The 19,169-nt window shown below is 37.6% G+C and overlaps 4 protein-coding genes across 4 annotated transcripts in view; 2 read left to right on the top strand and 2 right to left on the bottom strand.

The window, feature by feature from the left end:
- The window catches only part of LOC146461584 (adenosine receptor A3-like), a 144,988-nt gene that overhangs the window by 80,527 nt on the left and 45,292 nt on the right, over positions 1–19,169 (top strand). The gene's annotated exons all lie outside the window — the stretch shown is intronic.
- Positions 1,119–5,026, bottom strand: LOC146461593 (transmembrane and ubiquitin-like domain-containing protein 1). The gene is made up of 3 exons (XM_085086460.1): positions 4,682–5,026; positions 2,575–2,875; positions 1,119–1,561 (listed from the first exon to the last, which is right to left on the bottom strand). Exons 1-3 carry the CDS (start codon positions 4,881–4,883, stop codon positions 1,213–1,215), a joined length of 852 nt encoding a protein of 283 aa, XP_084942586.1. The 5' UTR covers positions 4,884–5,026; the 3' UTR covers positions 1,119–1,212.
- LOC146461592 (costars family protein ABRACL) lies at positions 5,103–7,568 on the top strand. The gene is made up of 3 exons (XM_085086471.1): positions 5,103–5,160; positions 5,713–5,877; positions 7,302–7,568. Exons 2-3 carry the CDS (start codon positions 5,745–5,747, stop codon positions 7,418–7,420), a joined length of 252 nt encoding a protein of 83 aa, XP_084942597.1. The 5' UTR covers positions 5,103–5,160; positions 5,713–5,744; the 3' UTR covers positions 7,421–7,568.
- On the bottom strand, positions 8,437–19,147 carry LOC146461591 (protein adenylyltransferase SelO, mitochondrial-like). Its single transcript, XM_085086429.1, has 19 exons — positions 18,610–19,147; positions 17,357–17,495; positions 16,886–16,919; positions 16,416–16,527; positions 16,179–16,302; positions 15,781–15,887; positions 14,972–15,075; positions 14,528–14,651; positions 14,098–14,146; positions 13,638–13,672; positions 13,099–13,139; positions 12,903–12,975; positions 12,212–12,298; positions 11,988–12,108; positions 11,520–11,587; positions 10,796–10,841; positions 10,208–10,251; positions 10,058–10,124; positions 8,437–9,240 (listed from the first exon to the last, which is right to left on the bottom strand). The coding sequence occupies exons 1-19, from the start codon at positions 19,095–19,097 to the stop codon at positions 9,061–9,063; spliced, it is 2,043 nt and encodes a 680-aa protein (XP_084942555.1). The 5' UTR covers positions 19,098–19,147; the 3' UTR covers positions 8,437–9,060.

Raw genomic sequence — 19,169 nt, 5'->3', positions numbered from 1 at the left:
AAACTAACCCCCAAACGAAAAAATTATTAACCAACCCCCAAACGTAAGAAATACAAACCCGAAAACGTAAGAAATGTAACCCTCAAACGTAAGAACTACAAACCCCCAAAGGTAAGAAAAGTAACCTCCAAACGTAAGAAAACTAACCCCCAAACGTAAGATTTACTAACTCCCAAACGTAAGAAATCTAACCCCTAAACGTAAGAATTACAAACCCCGAAAGGTATGAAAACTAACCCCTAAACGTAAGAATTACTAACCCTTAAACGTAAGAAAACTAACCCCCAAACGAAAAAATTATTAACCAACCCCCAAACGTAAGAAATACAAACCCGAAAACGTAAGAAATGTAACCCTCAAACGTAAGAATTACAAACCCCCAAAGGTAAGAAAACTAACCTCCAAACGTAAGAAAACTAACCCCCAAACGTAAGAATTACAAACCCGAAAACGTACGAAATCTAACTCTCAAACGTAAGAATTACAAACCCCCAAAGGTAAGAAAACTAACCCCCAATCGTAAGAATTACTAACCCCAAACGTAAGAAAACTAACCCCCAAACGTAAGAAATCTATCCCCCAAACGTAAGAATTACTAACCCCTAAAGGTAAGAAAACTAACCTCCAAACGTAAGAAATACTAACCGCCAAAAGTAAGAAAACTAATTCTCAAACGTAAGAAAAATAACCCTTAAACGTAAGAATTACAAACCCCCAACGGTAAGAAAACTAACCCCCAAACGTAAGAATTACTAATCCCCAAACGTACGAAAACTAACCCCCAAACGTAAGAATTACTAATCCCCAAACGTACGAAAACCAGCCCCCAAACGTAAGAATTACTAATCCCCAAACGTAAGAAAACTAACCTCCAAACGTACGAAATCTAAGTACTGTTGTCTCGTCCAATGACCAAAATTCGAAATAAGCATCTCCCTTCGAGTAATCACTCGGATTATTTGACCTGTCAAGTTGGTGAGACAATTATGTCCCTGTAAAAAGCGTTCACATGTGCAGAATTAGCGATGCCCTTTTTTTTTTTGCAAAGATCTGTGTGGTGCGTTTGGTGCAAGCAAAGTACCGAAACACTAGGCGACGAGAAAGTCTTACACTATCAGTGCCACTTCAACGTATCACTTTATTCATTTCTATTACACTAACAATTAAATACCACAACAACAAAAGATCCAGTCAATGTAGAGCTTTTGAAGCTTAGGAAGTCATGACATGCGCCAGGACACCGAATGCAATTGTCATGAAAACTAGAATTATAACAGAAGCTGCGCTGAAGAGATGTCTATGATAGAAAAATCCGTACCACAATAGAACAATAATTACCGCTAAGATGGGAAGAAATAACTTAGAAAGGTCCAAATCCGCCTCTTGGATCTGTGTTGTAGAATGCTCACTACTTCGTCTGTTGTCAGAAACCTGGGCATGGACAACTGAGTAATTAGCAACACCGTAGGACGATATAGGAGCTGTGTCATCGTGAAGAAGCCGTCCACTGTATATAAGTCGCACTCTTCTTCCACTGTTCAGATCATTCAGAAAACACAACCTGCAAAATGATTCACAAGCATGTTAACTGCATGAATTCAAGTGCTTTAACAAAGAAAGTGTCGATATAAATGTTTTAAGATCTTGGTTTTGCTATCCGTGTCTCTTGTTACGTGGAAGCACAGCGTAGTCTGTGGCATGTTAGGTGAGGGGGAACTTCTGGGGGCAGAGCCGACAGAACAAATGTATGGGTATCAGTGATTTACTGCTGGGGTTAATCCTGTAGTAAGAATGTTTGGCCATTTTATCAACAGAGTTGATAAAGTAATTTGACCCCCAATAAGAGATTCGAGTGCTGACGTTTAGAGTGTTAGCCCTTCGTCACAGCGAATCAAGGAATTGTGGGTTGTGTATGACAGCAGAGTTATGGTATTGGTGGGAGCATGGTAACATGGAATACCGGTGCAAGGATAAATTAGCTAAAAAAAAGCATACCGTGATTCTGTGGGGATTAACAGTCCTGTGCTGATTTTGAAGAATATTTTTTGCTCTAAATTTTTGCAGCTGTCTGTGTAGACTGCCATGTGTTTTCCACATTATGGGGTGGGGGGTGGGGGGAGGGGCCAGGGAGGGGGTCTGATCAACCTCCCTCTCCTATACAAATTACTTTCAGCAACCACCCCTCCTTTGGAAGCTCCTGCCTCCTCTTGCATTCTTTTGGAATATTTAAATTCAGCTTGAATATGAGGCCTTGAAGACACAAACAGAAATGAATCAACATGATTATTAATTTTCCTTTGCTTGTGTCAGCACTTAGCCCTATTGTGAAGCTGAACATAAATATATCAGAAGCAGTCTATTTATCACCCCCTTATACCCATGGGTTCTTCCCCATTTTTCTAAACAGAATGATGCACCAGAAATTGTTCCATTCTTAAAATGCCAGAATAGTGTTTATAAAACTTCCCTTTCCAAGCCTTGGGCCATAAATGTTGTTTTTTGACTGTTCAATACTTAAGGGTTAATGATAGTGCACATCTTTATACAAGAAAATAAAGCCAGCACTACACGCACCTTTTTAACTCTCCTACTTTTATTGTCTTGTTTACTGACAGTGTTCTCTCATTTTCCATGAATTTTACACGGATTGATATAGTATCCCTAGGTGAACTATTCTGACTGTCAAACTCTGGCATATGTTCGCTTCCTCTCCAGCGTAGCTCATCTGAAGCTCCATCCACAGGAGGAACGCTTGCTTCATTAACTGATGCCTCTGTAGTTGATCTATCAGTTGTGTCATTGTGAGATGGTGATGGTACTAGTTGTTCTAATTCATCAGTGACAGGGTCACCATCTGCTTGCCTTGTTCCTGTTGCTACGAAATATGAGAACTATTTTAAATAATTCAAAGCTGGTTAAACACAGTGGAACATGAAATCCAAATAAATGAAATTAAAATACTTAATTATTTTCGGAGTGCATGGTTAACTTATACTAGCTCAGAAAACAATAAAATTTAGTAGGCCTTTATAGGCTAGCCTCTGTCGCCATTAGTTGGTTGCTGTTTCTTTTGTGAGAACAATATTATAATAGCCAGCAAAGTACACTAGACTTGAGTACATTTACCATTAGAGTGTCAGCCTACAAAGTGAGAAATTAGTAAAACTGAAAGTGCCGATGGGGCAACATCTAGGTTTGTGCCTTGCTTTGGAAAGTTTTCAATGGCAGGATTTGAACACTACATGTACCCCAACCATTATGTATACATTTTACAACTCAATTTTTTTAAACACAAGTCATGCTTGCTGTTTGTGCAAAAGGTTAGTACAACAGTAGTGCATGTATTATTGCGTTTGACGTAGGAAGAATGCACTTCTAATACAGATTGGAGTCAAGATTGTATTAGCCTCCCACACAGTTGTTTTTAGGGGACTCTTATTGCCTCCTCCCCACAAACGCCTGCTTACCCAAGCGCCACATTCCTTTCCAATTGTTTTACTCCCCATACTCCCTAGCCAATCAAAATCGAGGCATTGTCTAATGATATCAAATCAAATTGCTGGTTACAATGGTCGCTTCCGTTTCGATCCCCGGGAGCTTTGTCAGTTTGTACAGTCTCTGGTACAGTCTTTAGAGATGCGGGAGTTAAGTTGTAATATATATATTTTTTCCCTCCTGGAACAGCTGGTCATGGCTGAAACGCCAAAACAAATATCGAATGTGAATGCAAGCGCTTCTTGTGCAACGTTTTGACACCGTTATCTGCTGGGAGAGTCAAAATCTTAGGGAAAGTTTCAACTGCCAAAATCTTTAAAGTTTACCGACATATCGGGTAATATTTCGGTTTCCTCCACACCGACAAGGTCGACAAGATTGAAGGCAAATTTATAAAGCTTAATAAATATTAAAGCGACTGTGCGTAACCAGTCGGCAAATTGACGAAAATATCGCTATTTCCCATCTTGAATTCTTTGATTGCAGTCAGTTGATAGGCATTTAAACGAGAAATTCTGAACGTGTGCTGAAAGGTCACGTAAGCTCGGTTAAGTTCTGTCTCTGCCGTGACGTTTTTCACTGTTCCCGCGAGAGGCGTTCTGAGGTCAAGGTCAACCTTCCAGATTTTAGAAGGTTCACTGTGATTGGCTTAGCGGCGGAAAGCAATGTGGCGCTTGGGTAAGCAGGCGTTTGTGGGGAGGAGGTAATACGAGTCCCCTAAAAACGACTGCGTGGGAGGCTAAGAATGTATGGGATAACGTTGGTTGCTGTGAATAAATGGATTTTGGGATGCGTATGATTATCTGGATCTTCCCCAGATTTTGCAGGGGTGGATGACATCATCACCAACTTGGCAAAAAAGAGAGAGCCTGGAATCGAGATCATCAAATGCACTCCCTAATCTTTTCTTACTACTAGTTATATATATGACTGTACGGAAATCTAACTAAATCTTTCCTTTTCAACCCTTTCAAAGTTATACATGCTAACTAGTGAGAGCCATTCGCTAGTACTATTCTGATTCAAATAAAGAACAATAAATTATTTTGCAGAGGAATGTGTCATGGCGTCTAATCTCGATTCAGACTACCATTTGGAATAAAATCAATAGAAATCGATGTAAACACACCTGCGGGCCAATGTTTAGTTGATCAATTTTTTAACAATATATTTTAAGATCACCTACCTTGTGCTTCTGTTGGGTTATCCTGTGAGCGATCATCAGAGGACGAAGAACTGACTGGCTCTGAAGAGTTTGTAGTTTGAACATTCTGTCCTGAATTCAAGTTGTACAGCAGATGAACGAACAAAATCGCCACGAAAGCCAATAAGACACTAACAACGAAAACAACTTCGTTGTCGATTCCTTCGATAATGGAGGCAGCCATATTCAATGGTTCTACGTACCAAAAACAAAGCGAAATTTCAGCTGTAACAAATTTCCATGTTTACGCCTAAATAACAGAGAAGAAGCACCCTTTTCCTGGCGTTCTATGCAAAACGTAACTGCATCCTTTCCATTGCCTCGTGCCATGACACTTTGTTCAAATTACAAAACGTACTTCCTGCTCAATATTTATTCAGCTGACTGTTTGTTGTGGGCTCAAGAGGCGTTTCTGAAGTTCTTTCCGGGAATTTTTCCAGGGCAAAAAAATTCATCCCAAGGTGAGAATTGCAGCTCAAATGTTTTAATTCAACCTTTCTCAAATAAGACTAGAATAGACTAAGGTGTTCCCACCAGTAGCACCTATCATCCAACAGATCGTATATTATACAGCCTCGTTGATCGAGATATCTTATAGCCTAGCTTACTGTTTACTTTCATAAGTACCCTGGGTGGGATACCTGGTCGATGCTGTGCGAATTTTTGAGCACTAGAACCAATAGAGTGAGACCTTATTTCTTGGATAAGCAAATGAATGAAAAGAGCACACATAGACAGCTACGGTCGGCCCAGTCTGCTGAGTATGATTGAACTAGAGATCTCGTGCATGCTGAAGCATCTTCTGCAGAAAGAAATGTAAAGAGTAATTTTCTGAAAACCGTACATGCCATGCTTTGCATAATGGCAACCGGCCTTGGTCCGTCATTGATCCATTAGATCAGGTTTATTTAATGTCTCCCACATCTAAGAATGAAGGGTGAAGAAATACGTTAGGAAAATTGAAAATGTGAAGCCCTGATGTTTATTCAACAGCTTATAATCAATATTTTCAGAACCGGACGTTTATATACTCAACTTAACAGCCATGAATGTGGAACATGAAGTAAAGTTGTTAGTGCAGGAGATTAAGAGACTTGGATCAGCCAATGCTGATGGACAGGTGTCAGTTAAGTTTGGAGTGCTATTCAATGATGATCGCTGTGCAAACATATTTGAAGGTGAAGTCAAAAGAATTTATCATAATCATAAATAAAACTGTCTCCAGGAGGTACAAATAAAATAAATAAATAAATAAAAAATAAATAAATAAATAAATAAATAAATAAATAAATAAATAAATAAATAAAAGAGTATTTAGCCCTGTAGACCTAGTTGGGGACACTATAAATCAGTGAAATAAATGATAATACAAACTGAACATAACTTTTGTTAAAATCCAAACTGGTGGAAGGCAAACCAATTGGCTATTTTACAAAGCATGGCTTTGGATTTGAAAACAGGGCTACTGTGAAACAAATCCAAGTGGTCAGAGCGCAACTTTAACCCAACACCTCTGGAATACAAGTCCGGTGCCCTAACCAATAGGCCACACCACCTCCCAAACTACTATTAATGGCACATTTGGTGGGTTATCCTTGGCGTTACTAGGGGCCAACCATAGTCAGTGTTTGTATATCTAGTGAAAGCTAAGGAGTAAGCCACTTAGGAGGTCTCTGTATGTTTGTGTGTGGGGTGGGGAGAGGGGGCTCCACATGCTGGTCTTAAGCCTCGTTTATATGGAGAAAAGTTGTCCTGGGAAAGAGGGTCATCCTCCCAGCCGAGTCAACTTCAGCGAACGTTTATATGAGAAAAAAGTTGACCCCTTTGCCCGAGCCAACAGTGCTTGCGCATGCTCTGATTGTCTCGCCTTGACAGAGTTGACTTGTATGGAGAAAAGTTGGCCCGGATAGGAGGGTGACCCTACCATCAAAAAGGGTGACCAGGCTAGGTGGATCACCCTTCCAGCCATGCCAACTTTTTGTTTCTCACGTAAACGGTTTGCCAAGTTCTGTAAGGAAATGTAGGAAAAGTTGGCTCACCCAGGGTAGCTCGGGTAGGCGATTGACCCTACCCCCTACCTGGGACAACTTTTTTCCATGTGAACGGGGCCTTAGTAGTGGATATGTCATTATGGTTTAGACCTGGTTTACATTACATGAAAGTCCTTGATAAAGATATAGTACCCCACAACTTGGGGAAGATGGAGAGTGTACTGGAGAGAACCTGGGTGGAGACAAGGGGAATAAACAGCTAGTGGGAAAATGCCAAATCCGCATTATTATGCCGTGGTAACTTTAAGCACCAAGATAGAGCTGCTAGGTAAGCTAGAGTGGGGGGGGGGGGGGGGGAATACTGGGAATGAACAGTAAGGTATGCACCTGATTGCATGAGGTTCAGAGCCCTGTTCTCACCTCACTCCACAGTCATAATTTTAAATAGCTTCTAGAAGAAACTACGTGATTTGGATACTGTTTGGGGATTTAATGCACTGGATGGGCTTACACCCATTGGCTTTGTTCTTGGAAGTTTTCTTTCCTGTTCAGGGTTTGTGCAACTGTAGTCAGCAATAAAGACAGATCTTTTTTTTAAAATTGTTTTGCAGCCCTTGTGGGAACCCTTAAAGCTGCTAAGAGAAAGAAGATTGTGAACTACAGTGGTGAATTACTACTTCAAGGTGTACACGACAATGTGGACATTGTGTTGTTAAAGGATGAAGAATGAATATTGAAATGACAATATTATGCTGCAAATGTTGATATTTGCAACTTTAGTTATCTCAGTCAAATTGACATAAAGTCACTATTTGTAAACTTTCTTACACTTATTCTTCTAACAAAGGGCAAATAAAGTTTTATTTTGTTAAAGAGAGGATAGCGCAGACAGTCATCCATTTTGGGTATTAATTTGATTTTGAGATAAGGTGAGATTGCCTACTAGTGATCCCTTGTGTGACCCTCTTCATTGTGCAGTTCCAGAAAAAAAACATACCCCCATGGAAGGTTTGCACCCCCCTCCCCTCCCCCCAGGAAATTCCAGTTTAGCGTCATATTTTGCTTCTAAAATTTTGACTTTTAAGACCCCCCTCCCACTAGGAATTTCCAATGACCTTCGATGGGTGGGTATGGATTTTTTGTGTAACAAGTGGTGCATAAGCAGGGGTTTCACTAAGGGGGCTTTCCATTCGTCTGATCTGGCTGTCCAGACCAGGTCATGGTAGCAATTTGAAAGATAAATTTTTGTTCTAGTCCCTTGAATCTCTTCAAACTAGCGCATACATGTTTCGGAGTGATTATTCTTAAGATTTTGTAGCACAATCCCATCAAACTGACACATTTGACTAACAGTCTGGCCAGCTAAAATGGTCCACTAACGTGCCCTAAAATTTCACATTGTAAAAAGTAGTTTCGTGATTGTGGTTCAATGGACAATGCACTTTATAACAGCATAGGTGTTTTTAATAATAGTGTTTTTATTAATAGTTTTATTGAAAACTATAGCATTTCTATTTACAAACTATACAGTGGTGGAAGTAACTGTTCCTTCAAAATCTAGTTAGACTAGAAACTAAACCTATACTCAGCCTCTATGCTTGGCCAAGGAACTACATTTTTCTCCCTTTTAAACTTGTACTAACTTTGAAGAACGTAGAATAGTGATATTATTATTAATTTTGCAAAATTTGAGAAGAGCTTATCACTGACTTTTTTGACACCATAAATTGGGATAAAATGTCACAATTTGGTGATTTTTGTTTCCCCTCTTCACAACTTTGTGAAGAGGAAAAATTATATTTTCTTCAGTTCACTGGGGAATCTTCCACAATCAAAATCAAAATCCATTTCCCAAGTTATGTTAGAGCTCATCTATATACATTCTACAGCAACATGAAACATACAAGAAGCCTCTAGTTCAAATAATTATTTATCTATTGTCATATACATGTGTAAAGTTTAGCAGAGTAAACTGTTAATTGGCATATTCATTTCTTTCATAATTCAGTATTATTATGAAAGTATTATTCAGCTACCAAAATAATAAGGAACTTACTGGTGTCAATGTTACACACTTCAAGCACAAACTGCCTTTTGGTTTTAGAATGTGCTGTCATCAGAAAAATGTACTGCAACATTTATCATATGTCATGACACCAGCTAAAATATTGTGATAATCTCTGGCTACCTTAAATCCTATGAATAAAATGGAACATTGCATTGACCACACCTGTCAGCAAGATATTCTTACGAAATATAATGGAAACAGTTCAAAAACAGATTATTTCAGACCAAATTCTTGCATGCCAGTGTGGTCCTACAAAGTTCTTTATATTATATTCATAGTGTTAAGCCAGGTGTCTATGATGATCAAGTCACCCTCAAGTCCACAGCCCAGCTGGGTGGCTTGCTGTCATAACTGAAGTGTTCCTCAGCGCTGCAGCTAGCTGCGGCTTCCAAGGTGTTACTTTCAATGTCTGTGTCCTTCTTTGGTTCAAGGTCAATGTCATCACTGAAGGGATTTTCCAGACGTTTTAGGACTCTTTGGACCTAAAAGAGTTGAAAAACAGTGTAGCAATTATACATGTAATAACAAGTTGGTAACAAAACTGAAACTCGGTCTACACTGCCAACACTCTGTCTATGACCCTCTATATATGTTGACATCAATGAGCCTCTAAGCCACATCTTGAAGGTCCCCCTCCGCAGCAAGTCTCCAGAACTGTCTGAAATATCCCTTGCATTAAAATTCCTGTTAACTATTATTTTGCTCTCTAAACATTAAGCACCATGAGCACCTTCTCTAATATTTATAATTAAAATAAATTTTAATAAATAGCACTCTAATTTCTTACCTCCTCTGTCTAATAAGCCTCCATTTCTCTAACAAGCTTGCTTATTGTTGTCAAGCTTGATTCCTCTACAAACCTCTATAGTTACCTCTTAGTTAATATATACGCTGTACATTTAAAATAATAGCTAACTTGTAAAGAAGATGGATGAAGTTTCATCCGAAACACTGGGACCTTCTTGAAAATTAAACCTCAATATTCAATCATGTCTAATTATTCAATCATAATTATACTGTCTATAAGCCTCCATTTCTCTAACAAGCTTGCTTATCGTTGTGACAAGCTTGCATTCCTCTACAAACCTCTATAGTTACCTCTTAATTAATATATATGCTGTACATTTAAAATAATAGCTAATAGTATATTACAACTATCGTATCCTTGCATTTATATCACTCCCACTAGCAGGTTCTGTTACTTGTAATGAAGATGGATGACATTTCATCCAAAACACTGGGACCTTCTTGAAAATTAAACCTCAATAAATTATTCAATCACGTCTATAAGTTAAATACCTCAGAAAAGTCCCCCTTTTCTGCAGCAGAAATGGCATTTTGTGCAATGTAGTTTCTGAGAATGAACCTAGATGAAATACAAGAATCCAATCAGATAGTTTGTCACAGTAAACAATGACTATTGATAACATAACTAACAAGATTAAATACCTTGGATTATTTGAATTCATAGCTTCAATCCGCTCCTTAGTGGCCTAAAAAATACATGACAAATGAGTTTGCAAATTATACAACAATATTATTTTATAATAATGTTTGTTCATATTTTGAATACCTGTAAGGTTGAATCACTTGTAAAGCATAAAGAACATATCTGATTTACTTTCTTTTGGAATCTAATGTTATTTTACTGTTGAAAATCCTTCTTTCCCTTGATTGAGGGTCCATGGTCAATAAATATATAAATTAAGCACCCTTCCTCAAATATTTAAACACCTCCTTGGTGTCATGAAAATTTGAATAACTACTAAACAAACCTAGACAATAGGGCTGCAGTTTTGGTAATTAATTAATTAATTAATTAATTAATTAATTAATTAGGCTTTTAGTCAGAAAATGAAATAATATTGGGAATCCACAATTTATGTCTCATAAAATTTTTATGTAAAACATTATGTAAAATTTCACTGAATTTTTGAAAAGTGGGTGTCCAGACATCCCCGCCAACACCCTGCATGATGCTAAATGTTCAGTGCATTTCAAAGCATTTGCACGTTAATGTGAAAAATAATTCTGCACCTTCTCATACTCTTGCACATCTTGAAAATCTACATTTAGACGTAACCTGAAAAAACAGAAGATTAATTAATAAAAGTAACAGGACTGAGTGGAGTCTGATTCAGTCTGTAATCATACAAGTGATTAACAAAATTGGACAACCATGTAGTGGGAGTCTGATTTGTTTAATCACTTAATGTGTGATTACAGACCCAATCAAATGACATAAAGTTCTGTTACCAATTAATGATAACCATGACAATTTCTGAGAACAAATGGATGTGACAAAAAAAATATAGTTGAACATAATGGAGGAATAAAATAAATCCTCCATTTTCACAAAAAAAGCTTGTGCGTTACTCAACTGTAAGTTGCTAATAGCAACTGCCACCAGAATGCATGTCATGATTGATTGGTTTAGTGGGGAGTTTTTAATGTGATTGGCTCATAGAACTAGCTGTCCGATGACACTATCCAATTACAGTTAACTGAACTGTCCAATCGTCCTATCCAATTACAGCTTTGCAGGATAAGGAGTGCAAAATGGAGCAATTTTTGTGCTGATCACATTTAAGGGAATGTTAATAATATTATGGTCATGATTGAGATAACTATTGACAGAATTAGTTCATTAAATTGACTCAGTAATAAGATTGCTTAATTCATCAATAACATTATCACAGGCTCTTTTACATATTTTTCAGATGACTTAGTCATGCATTTATCACTATCATTTTTGTTTCACCTATACTGGTCAATCCAATCCTGCCACAGCTTTCTATCTTTGGTTCTCTTTTCCTCTGGTTTTAACTCCTACAAAATAAAATCAAATATAAATAACTTGGTCAATAAAAGAAGAGCCATAAGGCAGCCATCACAGTGAAGTGGCATGCATGTACTAAACCATAAACTGGACCAGTGACTGGCGGTCAGAAGTTTAAACATTAGACAAGTAGAAATATTACATTATACTTCATTGTTACAGAACACAGATTACCTTGTATTATCCTTTAGAACTAAAACACTGAGAAACCTTAGAAGATGTCCACTGGTACTAGAAATGATTATGTAATGGACAAGCAAATGTTCCATTGAGAGAGGAAAAGTGTTTTCTTGCATTCAGGTTCTGTGCTACTAATGAAAAGTTCAAAAACCCTCTCTTTGAACACCAACATCTTAAACCTGCTAGGCTCAGAGATGGCAAATATCTTACATTCATTTTCTCCACTTGCTCTCTTCTCTCCAGTTCCTTCTTAATCAGCGTTGCTCCTCCTCCCAGCTGCTCCAGAAGACTGGGGCTAGTCTGAAGTAACATCATCAGCATCTGGAACTCCCTAAGATCATAACATTGTGTCACTGTTATCGTCAGTTGGCTTAGATGCTACTGTTTCTGTTGAAACAAATAATTTACCAAATGAATGTTTAGTGAATAAGTACCTTGCTCCGAGGAATGGCTTTGAAGCTTTTTTCAAGTCTTCCACTGACTGGCATTGAGAAACCAGGTAATCTAAAATATTTTCATCACTAGAAAAATAACAAGATGCATATAATTCAATCATTTAATTTATGTGTGATGCTATTAAATATTTACTTGCTGAAGATTCAAGAATGCTTGAAAGACATGTTTTAGGCTCACTGATGTCAATACACAACCAGATATCTTCAGATTACAAAGGGTTTAAACCCTGGCATTCTGAAGTCTAGTATTGCAGTAGTCCTGGGAATTATCACAGTTGAACATGGTTGATATTTGACAAACTGCAGAGTCAAGCTGAGTGGAAGATCAGTCAGTGCTTTTTGACTTTCTTGTTACTGGCTTGATGGGTGGATCAAGTTAAGATGATACTAGCCACAAAGATATATTTCATCATTTTTTCTAACACTGTTATTCAATCTACAGATTGTTTTTGATTCATTTGATTTTGACAAGAAAATAAAAGGTGTAGCTGTATGACCTATTCAGGGGTGTGCCTAGCCCCCTCCCTCCTTCTATAATGAGTGTAGCCCTCTCACCCACACCTCAGTATTTTCAGTTGTTCACCAAAGCCTACATGTCAAACATTTTGAGACAAATTCTCCCTACTCACAACATGGCAAATGCACAGAGATGAATACTGAGAATTTGTACCTGTCACTGCCAGTTGAGCTGCTTTGTACAGAAACCCTGGAGAGACATCTGAAACAATTTGTGAAATCAGCTCCTAAAGAAAGACAAAAAAACTTACATGACACAGAGATCTGATTTTAAGATCAACTTTGTGTACTAAATCATAAATGTTTAATACTATTAATACTTTATTTAATAAAAAACAAAATGTAACCACCTGTCTCATGCATGGTTTCCAAAAGGCTTTTCACAAGATCTCTGCATTGCATAAGGAAAATGGAGAAAAATAACATTTTATTAATTTTCTCATTAAAATTTTAAACATGTGTATAAGCACTACGTGTGACAAGACATTTACAGAAATCATGCTGGCTTCTAGGTATGAAAACCTTGAGTTTTGGACCAAACACCCTTGAAGCTGGCAATCTTATTAAAGTCTAGGCTTAATTTCCACTGCCCCCCCCCCCCCCCCCCTAGGGCCTGCTTTCCTCCCCGAGATGGGAGTGAGCTCAGGCTCATTTTCCTGAAAAGCAGCTGTTAATCGAGCCTAATTGAAGCTCAATGGTGAAATGACATTTGGAGTGAACCATATCTCCTGGCTGATACTACAACTTATTGTCGATTCTCTGCCTTTCAAACTTACTTGGAAAAGTGATCAAATTGGAATACAAACAAAAAGACTAATATTTTAAAAGTTCCACAAAAAGTAGAAATTAGTTTAGGTGCTCTTAATTAACTACAGGAACACTAACATACCCATCCTCAGGCAGCTCTTTTCTCAATAAACCAAGCTGTGGCAAAAAGGGAAATTAACCACACATTAAATGAATGTAACATTACATCAGAAGGTATACAGTTTGACCACTCCTGCCCCAAGTTATGACCATGAAAAAGAAAAAAAACAAAAAAAACATCACTATGACATGTAAACCAATGATGATGGTTTGTGAAACTCATGTCAGAGAAAAAAAAATTTCATAAAAGTTCACCATCCGCCCTTGTTAGACCTATCTGTAACCTAATTTGATTCTATTGAAAATTTTATGACAACCACGATTAGGACATAACAAACTCATGCACATTAGCCCTTCTTTTACAGCAATGTTCCTCATACTCTAAATACACTCTCCATCAGTTTGAACTCTCATAATTTCTCAAAACCCAATCTCTTTTGATCAATAGTTAATTAACAGTAACTGTTATTAAGACTACTTACTTTAAGTCTCATCTTCTCCATGTAAAACTGCTTATATTCCACATCATAGCTGAAGACAGAAACAACATTAAAAAGATAAACTAATCAAATGAACACAGTTTATCCTTGTTTTTTTTAATTTTCATTGAAATGCAAAATGCATATTTGCTTTTTTTGAAAATGCTCATGAAACAGTATGGTACAAGAAATTCTTGAAAAAAGACAAATTACTATCAATGTATTTTGCTTGCTTTTGCTGTTTTGGGTCACATGATTATGGTCATGATCCAAATGATGTCATAGATTGAACCACACATACAGGTACACTAAATGAATATTAACCAAATTTGGTTTGATATGACCAAACAGGTGCTATTTTTGAAGTTATACAAAACAGATTTTTAAAAGATAGGTAGATGCATGGATCCATAAGGTACAGTGATGACCTTACATCTCTTGCACTGCAGCCTTGGATCTCTCCAAAGGAAGCACGTCTTTGATAGCCTCAGCTAATTTGACCAAATTCCACTTGCAGATCTCAGGTTGAGCCTCATAGCTGTACCTGCCTTGGTCATCTACCAACAAAAGTAAATAAAATATAATAATGGTTTCAATGGTTATCATTGTGCAGTTCCAGAACCTCCCATAATATAACCCCCACCCATAACAGAAGGTATTTTCTGAGTTTACGTTAACACTTTTGAAAAGTGAGGGAAGTTAACCAACAATAATTTTATGCTGCGTAATTATTTACCACTCCCACCATGCCCCACACAGCAAGCAGTGAGGGGACCCAGCCAATTCCATCAACTGTTACTACTATGCTGGCTACCTTTTAATACAAACATACTTGAGAGTTCTGTTTAATCATGCCATCATGCCTGTATTACTGTACCTGAAGCATTACACACATGGTTAGGATCATAATGATCCAGGAAACCAAAGGGACCATAATCAATTGTCAGGCCAAGAATACTCATGTTATCTGTATTCAGCACACTGAGGAGATAAGAAATCCCAACAACAATCAAATAAATTGACAGTTATCTATTGGCTGAATGGAGATGGGAAATAATCAAATGAGAAAAAACAAAAACAGGGTCAATAGACCTTATTCGCTTTGTTGTTCCGTTGCCCCATTATTTACATCTATCATGTGATGGTAATATAGGAAGTAGTCTTTTTAAGAAGTAGTCATATTCACACTGGCATGCATTCTTTAATTCCTCCCAAAAAGACAAAATATTGATTCTACTGAGTATATCACATGGTTTGTAATGGGCAAATTAGCATAAAGAGCAAATAAGGTCTATTATGGTCATATGCATAAATAATAGCTACTGGTACACTGGCAATCAAGCTACAACACATCAAAATGATTGTTTTCCTTGGTCCTTGGTTATAGAATAGATATGTATGATGTAAAGAACATTGAGTGATCACTTTGCTATTTCTACTCACATTTTAACTGTGGTGGCAAGAATAAAAATATTGACATTAACTATAATAATTTGATAATATAGCCACTATTTTTACTAGGCACCTAACGAAATGGGGCCATATGGTGTAGAGGATTGATATTTTTGTTATCATAATAATTTTTCAACTTGGGAATTAACATTAGAAGATGTTGGATAGATGTTTTTTGAGTTAATTGGCTTAAAAATATTGCTGTAACTTCATGAAATCTACTAAGTTAGTTACCCATGACAAAATCCAACACACTGCCACAATGCCACAAGCCTTGCAGTAAGCCTCACTACTTCTTTATAGAAAGCCAGATAGGTCTCCTCTTTACTGTCTGTGACAACCTGGAGAGAGTAAGGAAGGACTCAATCATAGCCACCAGTGATAACACCAATGGCAACAAATGACAAAAACAACAGTTAAGTTAAGAACAGTTAAGAACGGTGATGATGATGATGATGATGATGATGATGACAGTAACTCCCATCTGGTAATAACAATGTTAGCGACTAATGATATTGACCTAAGTTTTGCACAGCACAACTTTAATGTCAACTTATAGAAATTTTAGTTTAGTAAATGCAATTACCTTGTATATAAAAACAACTCAACATCTACAGTAATATAATTATTACCTTGGGGAAAAATGTTTGTACAGTGTAGTCAAGAAGCTGGGTCAGAATATCTGTGCGCCCCTCACTTGGTCCTTTACGTCCAGTCATAGAGTCTGTTGGTTTGAATATCTCAAACGACCCAAACCTTAACAATAAGATAATATTGACACAAAATATGTTAACATTAGAAAAAACACATCGATTTTAATTTGGCGAATATCAGAAATGTATTGTGAATATTCATCAATTTAAGTTCACCTGATAAATGATGGAGCAATCCTCAAGATAATGGTGCATTTTTCCCTAATGGGATTTCCATTATAAAATATGTCTCTGATTATTCTTGAATCTGATGTCACACAACTACCAGCTGCAGAGAATAAAGAGTATTGTTTATGTATTAGAAAGAGGTTGTTTATTCTGTAAATATTTTCATGAGGATGGGGGATTGTTGGGATTTGTGGGAGTTGAAAGAGGGGCTAATTAGTAAAATTAATATTTGCGATACCATTATTGCCAGAAAAGGCATGCCATTTTATTTATTTATTCAATCAATCATCCATTTATGGGTGTTGGAGTGGGGAGGGGGGACAAGGGAGTGATATTGTTTGATTTGGAAGGGGGGTTCAAAAGACTGGTGGGAGGAAGAGATTAAAAAAGAGCAAAAATTATCAGAATTAATCACTTTTCTGTTAACAAAGAATAAAGTTTAAAGATATGACTGATACCTCTTGTGGTTGGAATTCCAAGAAAGTGCATTGCCTGAAAATCAACATTAATATAGTACATATGTTATCATTAGCAATGACTAGGTAGACTAAAGAAGACTTTTCGAACTAAGTATGTACATTATAAGGGAAATATACTTGTAGACAACAATTTAGCATTATTAGCTGTGTTGTCTCACCATTTGACAAAAATTATAGACAACAAAGATATATGAGGCAAGTGCAAAATTTAAGGCAGTAAGTGAATGCTAACCAGAGTTGGGATAGAACACTGACTGACCAACATCATTTGAAACAAATTAGTCGGAAGATTCAAAAGAAACATATAAGTCAGAGTTTATATTTTGTTACAGCTTCATCGTAACCAATTCACTTTTGACTGTATGAAGAGGTTGTTCCACAGTTAGTTTACCAAGGTTATGCAACAAATAATAATTATTAAAAATCTATTTCACTAAATGAAGCATTCACCTCACTACAAAGGAATTCTCTTATGCTTGATCGTAACACCTTCCTTCCGTCAGCCTGCCTGGAGTATGGGGTCAAGCCAGCACCTTTAAACTGCATTTCCCACCTTTCACCTTTCTTGTTTATTACCTCACCAAGGTACCTACCATTTAAGTAAATAATGCAGATAAACTGAGATAATTAACTAGACAGTTTACTATGGCAATATGCTTTTGCAGAATGCTATAAAACAGTAAACTGAACTTGGTCTTGGCAATATTGATGGTGACAACAGCAAAAGAACTGGGCATATAACTTTGGTAGTATGGCCTTACTGAAGATTGAAACTGGCTGGGCATTACTACAGAAAGAAAGATGACCTTACCTCTTGTCTCCTATAAATGAACAAGTGGAAGACCACCTAAGACCTACATTGACATGCTCAAGGAGGGTCAACTGGTCTTGAGGTAAAAGATCGGAGGAAATTATGCAATGGAAGATTAAGGCTTTTGGCAAATAATCATTGCTCAAGACCTGAGCTTGGTCTTGGCAAAAAGGAAAGGAAAGAAAAGGAGGCCAAAATACACATAAATCCCAAATTAAGCAATGGTAATGCATTTATATACCGCATTTTCTATTCATATATATATTCAAATGCGGTTTACATCAGCATATGTCCATTAGCGACCTTATCCTACCCACCCAACCCAAACTGAAACATTGGGGCATTTTTCCAGCCTGATACACAGAAGCCTCTTATTACCCAACTTGCAGAGGAAGGAGGGCTATGGAATCAAGGAATGGGAGATGGATAGGGGGGGGGGGGGGGGAGGGGTCACTCAGTAGTATGGCTTTTATGATCCATCTTTGTATAACTTGTGAGCAGAGTTCCCTTTTTCTCATAAGATTGAAACTATGTTCACAGGGTAATCTTTGCATTAATACCAACAAATATCACAAGTATATGTTGTATAAGTGTAAGAGCTTTGTAGGTCCATACCCAGTGGTAATGCGACAAATGAAAAGAACACCCCTCCCATCCTTAGGCCCGGTTCAGACGCTGTACTTCACATACCCCAAATAAAGTTCATGTGAAGCACAGCATTTGAATCAATTCAAATCAATTGGCTCCACAGTTTCTCCTTCCTGGCTAAGCCAGGAATAACGCCTTGATTCACGTGCCGTACTTCACATGAGCCGAATCAAATAATGATATTATGTAATACATTGTGGACCATATATTTTGGTCAACTTGTCAACTCTGCATCATGACTTACATGGCAGCCCCATCTCCCAATTGGCCAGAAAAATAACCAAACTGGTGGCCACAGTAGCAATGGGCTGAAGGCTCTGCACCAGGTAAAATTTTATTTCCACTGAAATACTCAGCGAAATCTGCGCGTCTCAACTCCTTTTCAGGCAAGTCCACGAGAGACATTGCTTGTGAGGAATACGCCACCATTGTTGCATTTTCTACAGGCGTTGGTTCAACACGAGAAAAACAAGCTCCTGAAACCTGTCGTACGAAATTTTTGACCTCCTTGTCTATGGGTAGGGCTTTGAGTGCTAAATTGTCAAAGTTCAAGGTTTCCAAAGTCGCCATCTTGAAGTCGAATTTCAGTGGTTCTTCAAAGCTTGTGCAGAAGAAATGCTTTTGACATAGTGTAGAGGAATAAGGTGAGGGTTTCCGACGGTATGCAAGATTGTACTTTACAACCCAGCGCCAAGATGATATTTTTCGTGACCAAATATAACAGTACGACATGAAAACTACTGGAAGCTGAAGTGATCGGATATCTGTTGTTCCCGATTTATTCCGACAGCTTCCGACCGTGCT

Source organism: Pavona decussata, unplaced genomic scaffold, assembly GCF_977016875.1.
Source record: "Pavona decussata unplaced genomic scaffold, jaPavDecu1.1 SCAFFOLD_195, whole genome shotgun sequence".
Taxonomy (NCBI): Eukaryota; Metazoa; Cnidaria; class Anthozoa; order Scleractinia; family Agariciidae; genus Pavona; species Pavona decussata.
Note: the sequence above shows the minus strand (reverse complement) of the source record. Positions and strands in the feature narration are given on the sequence as shown.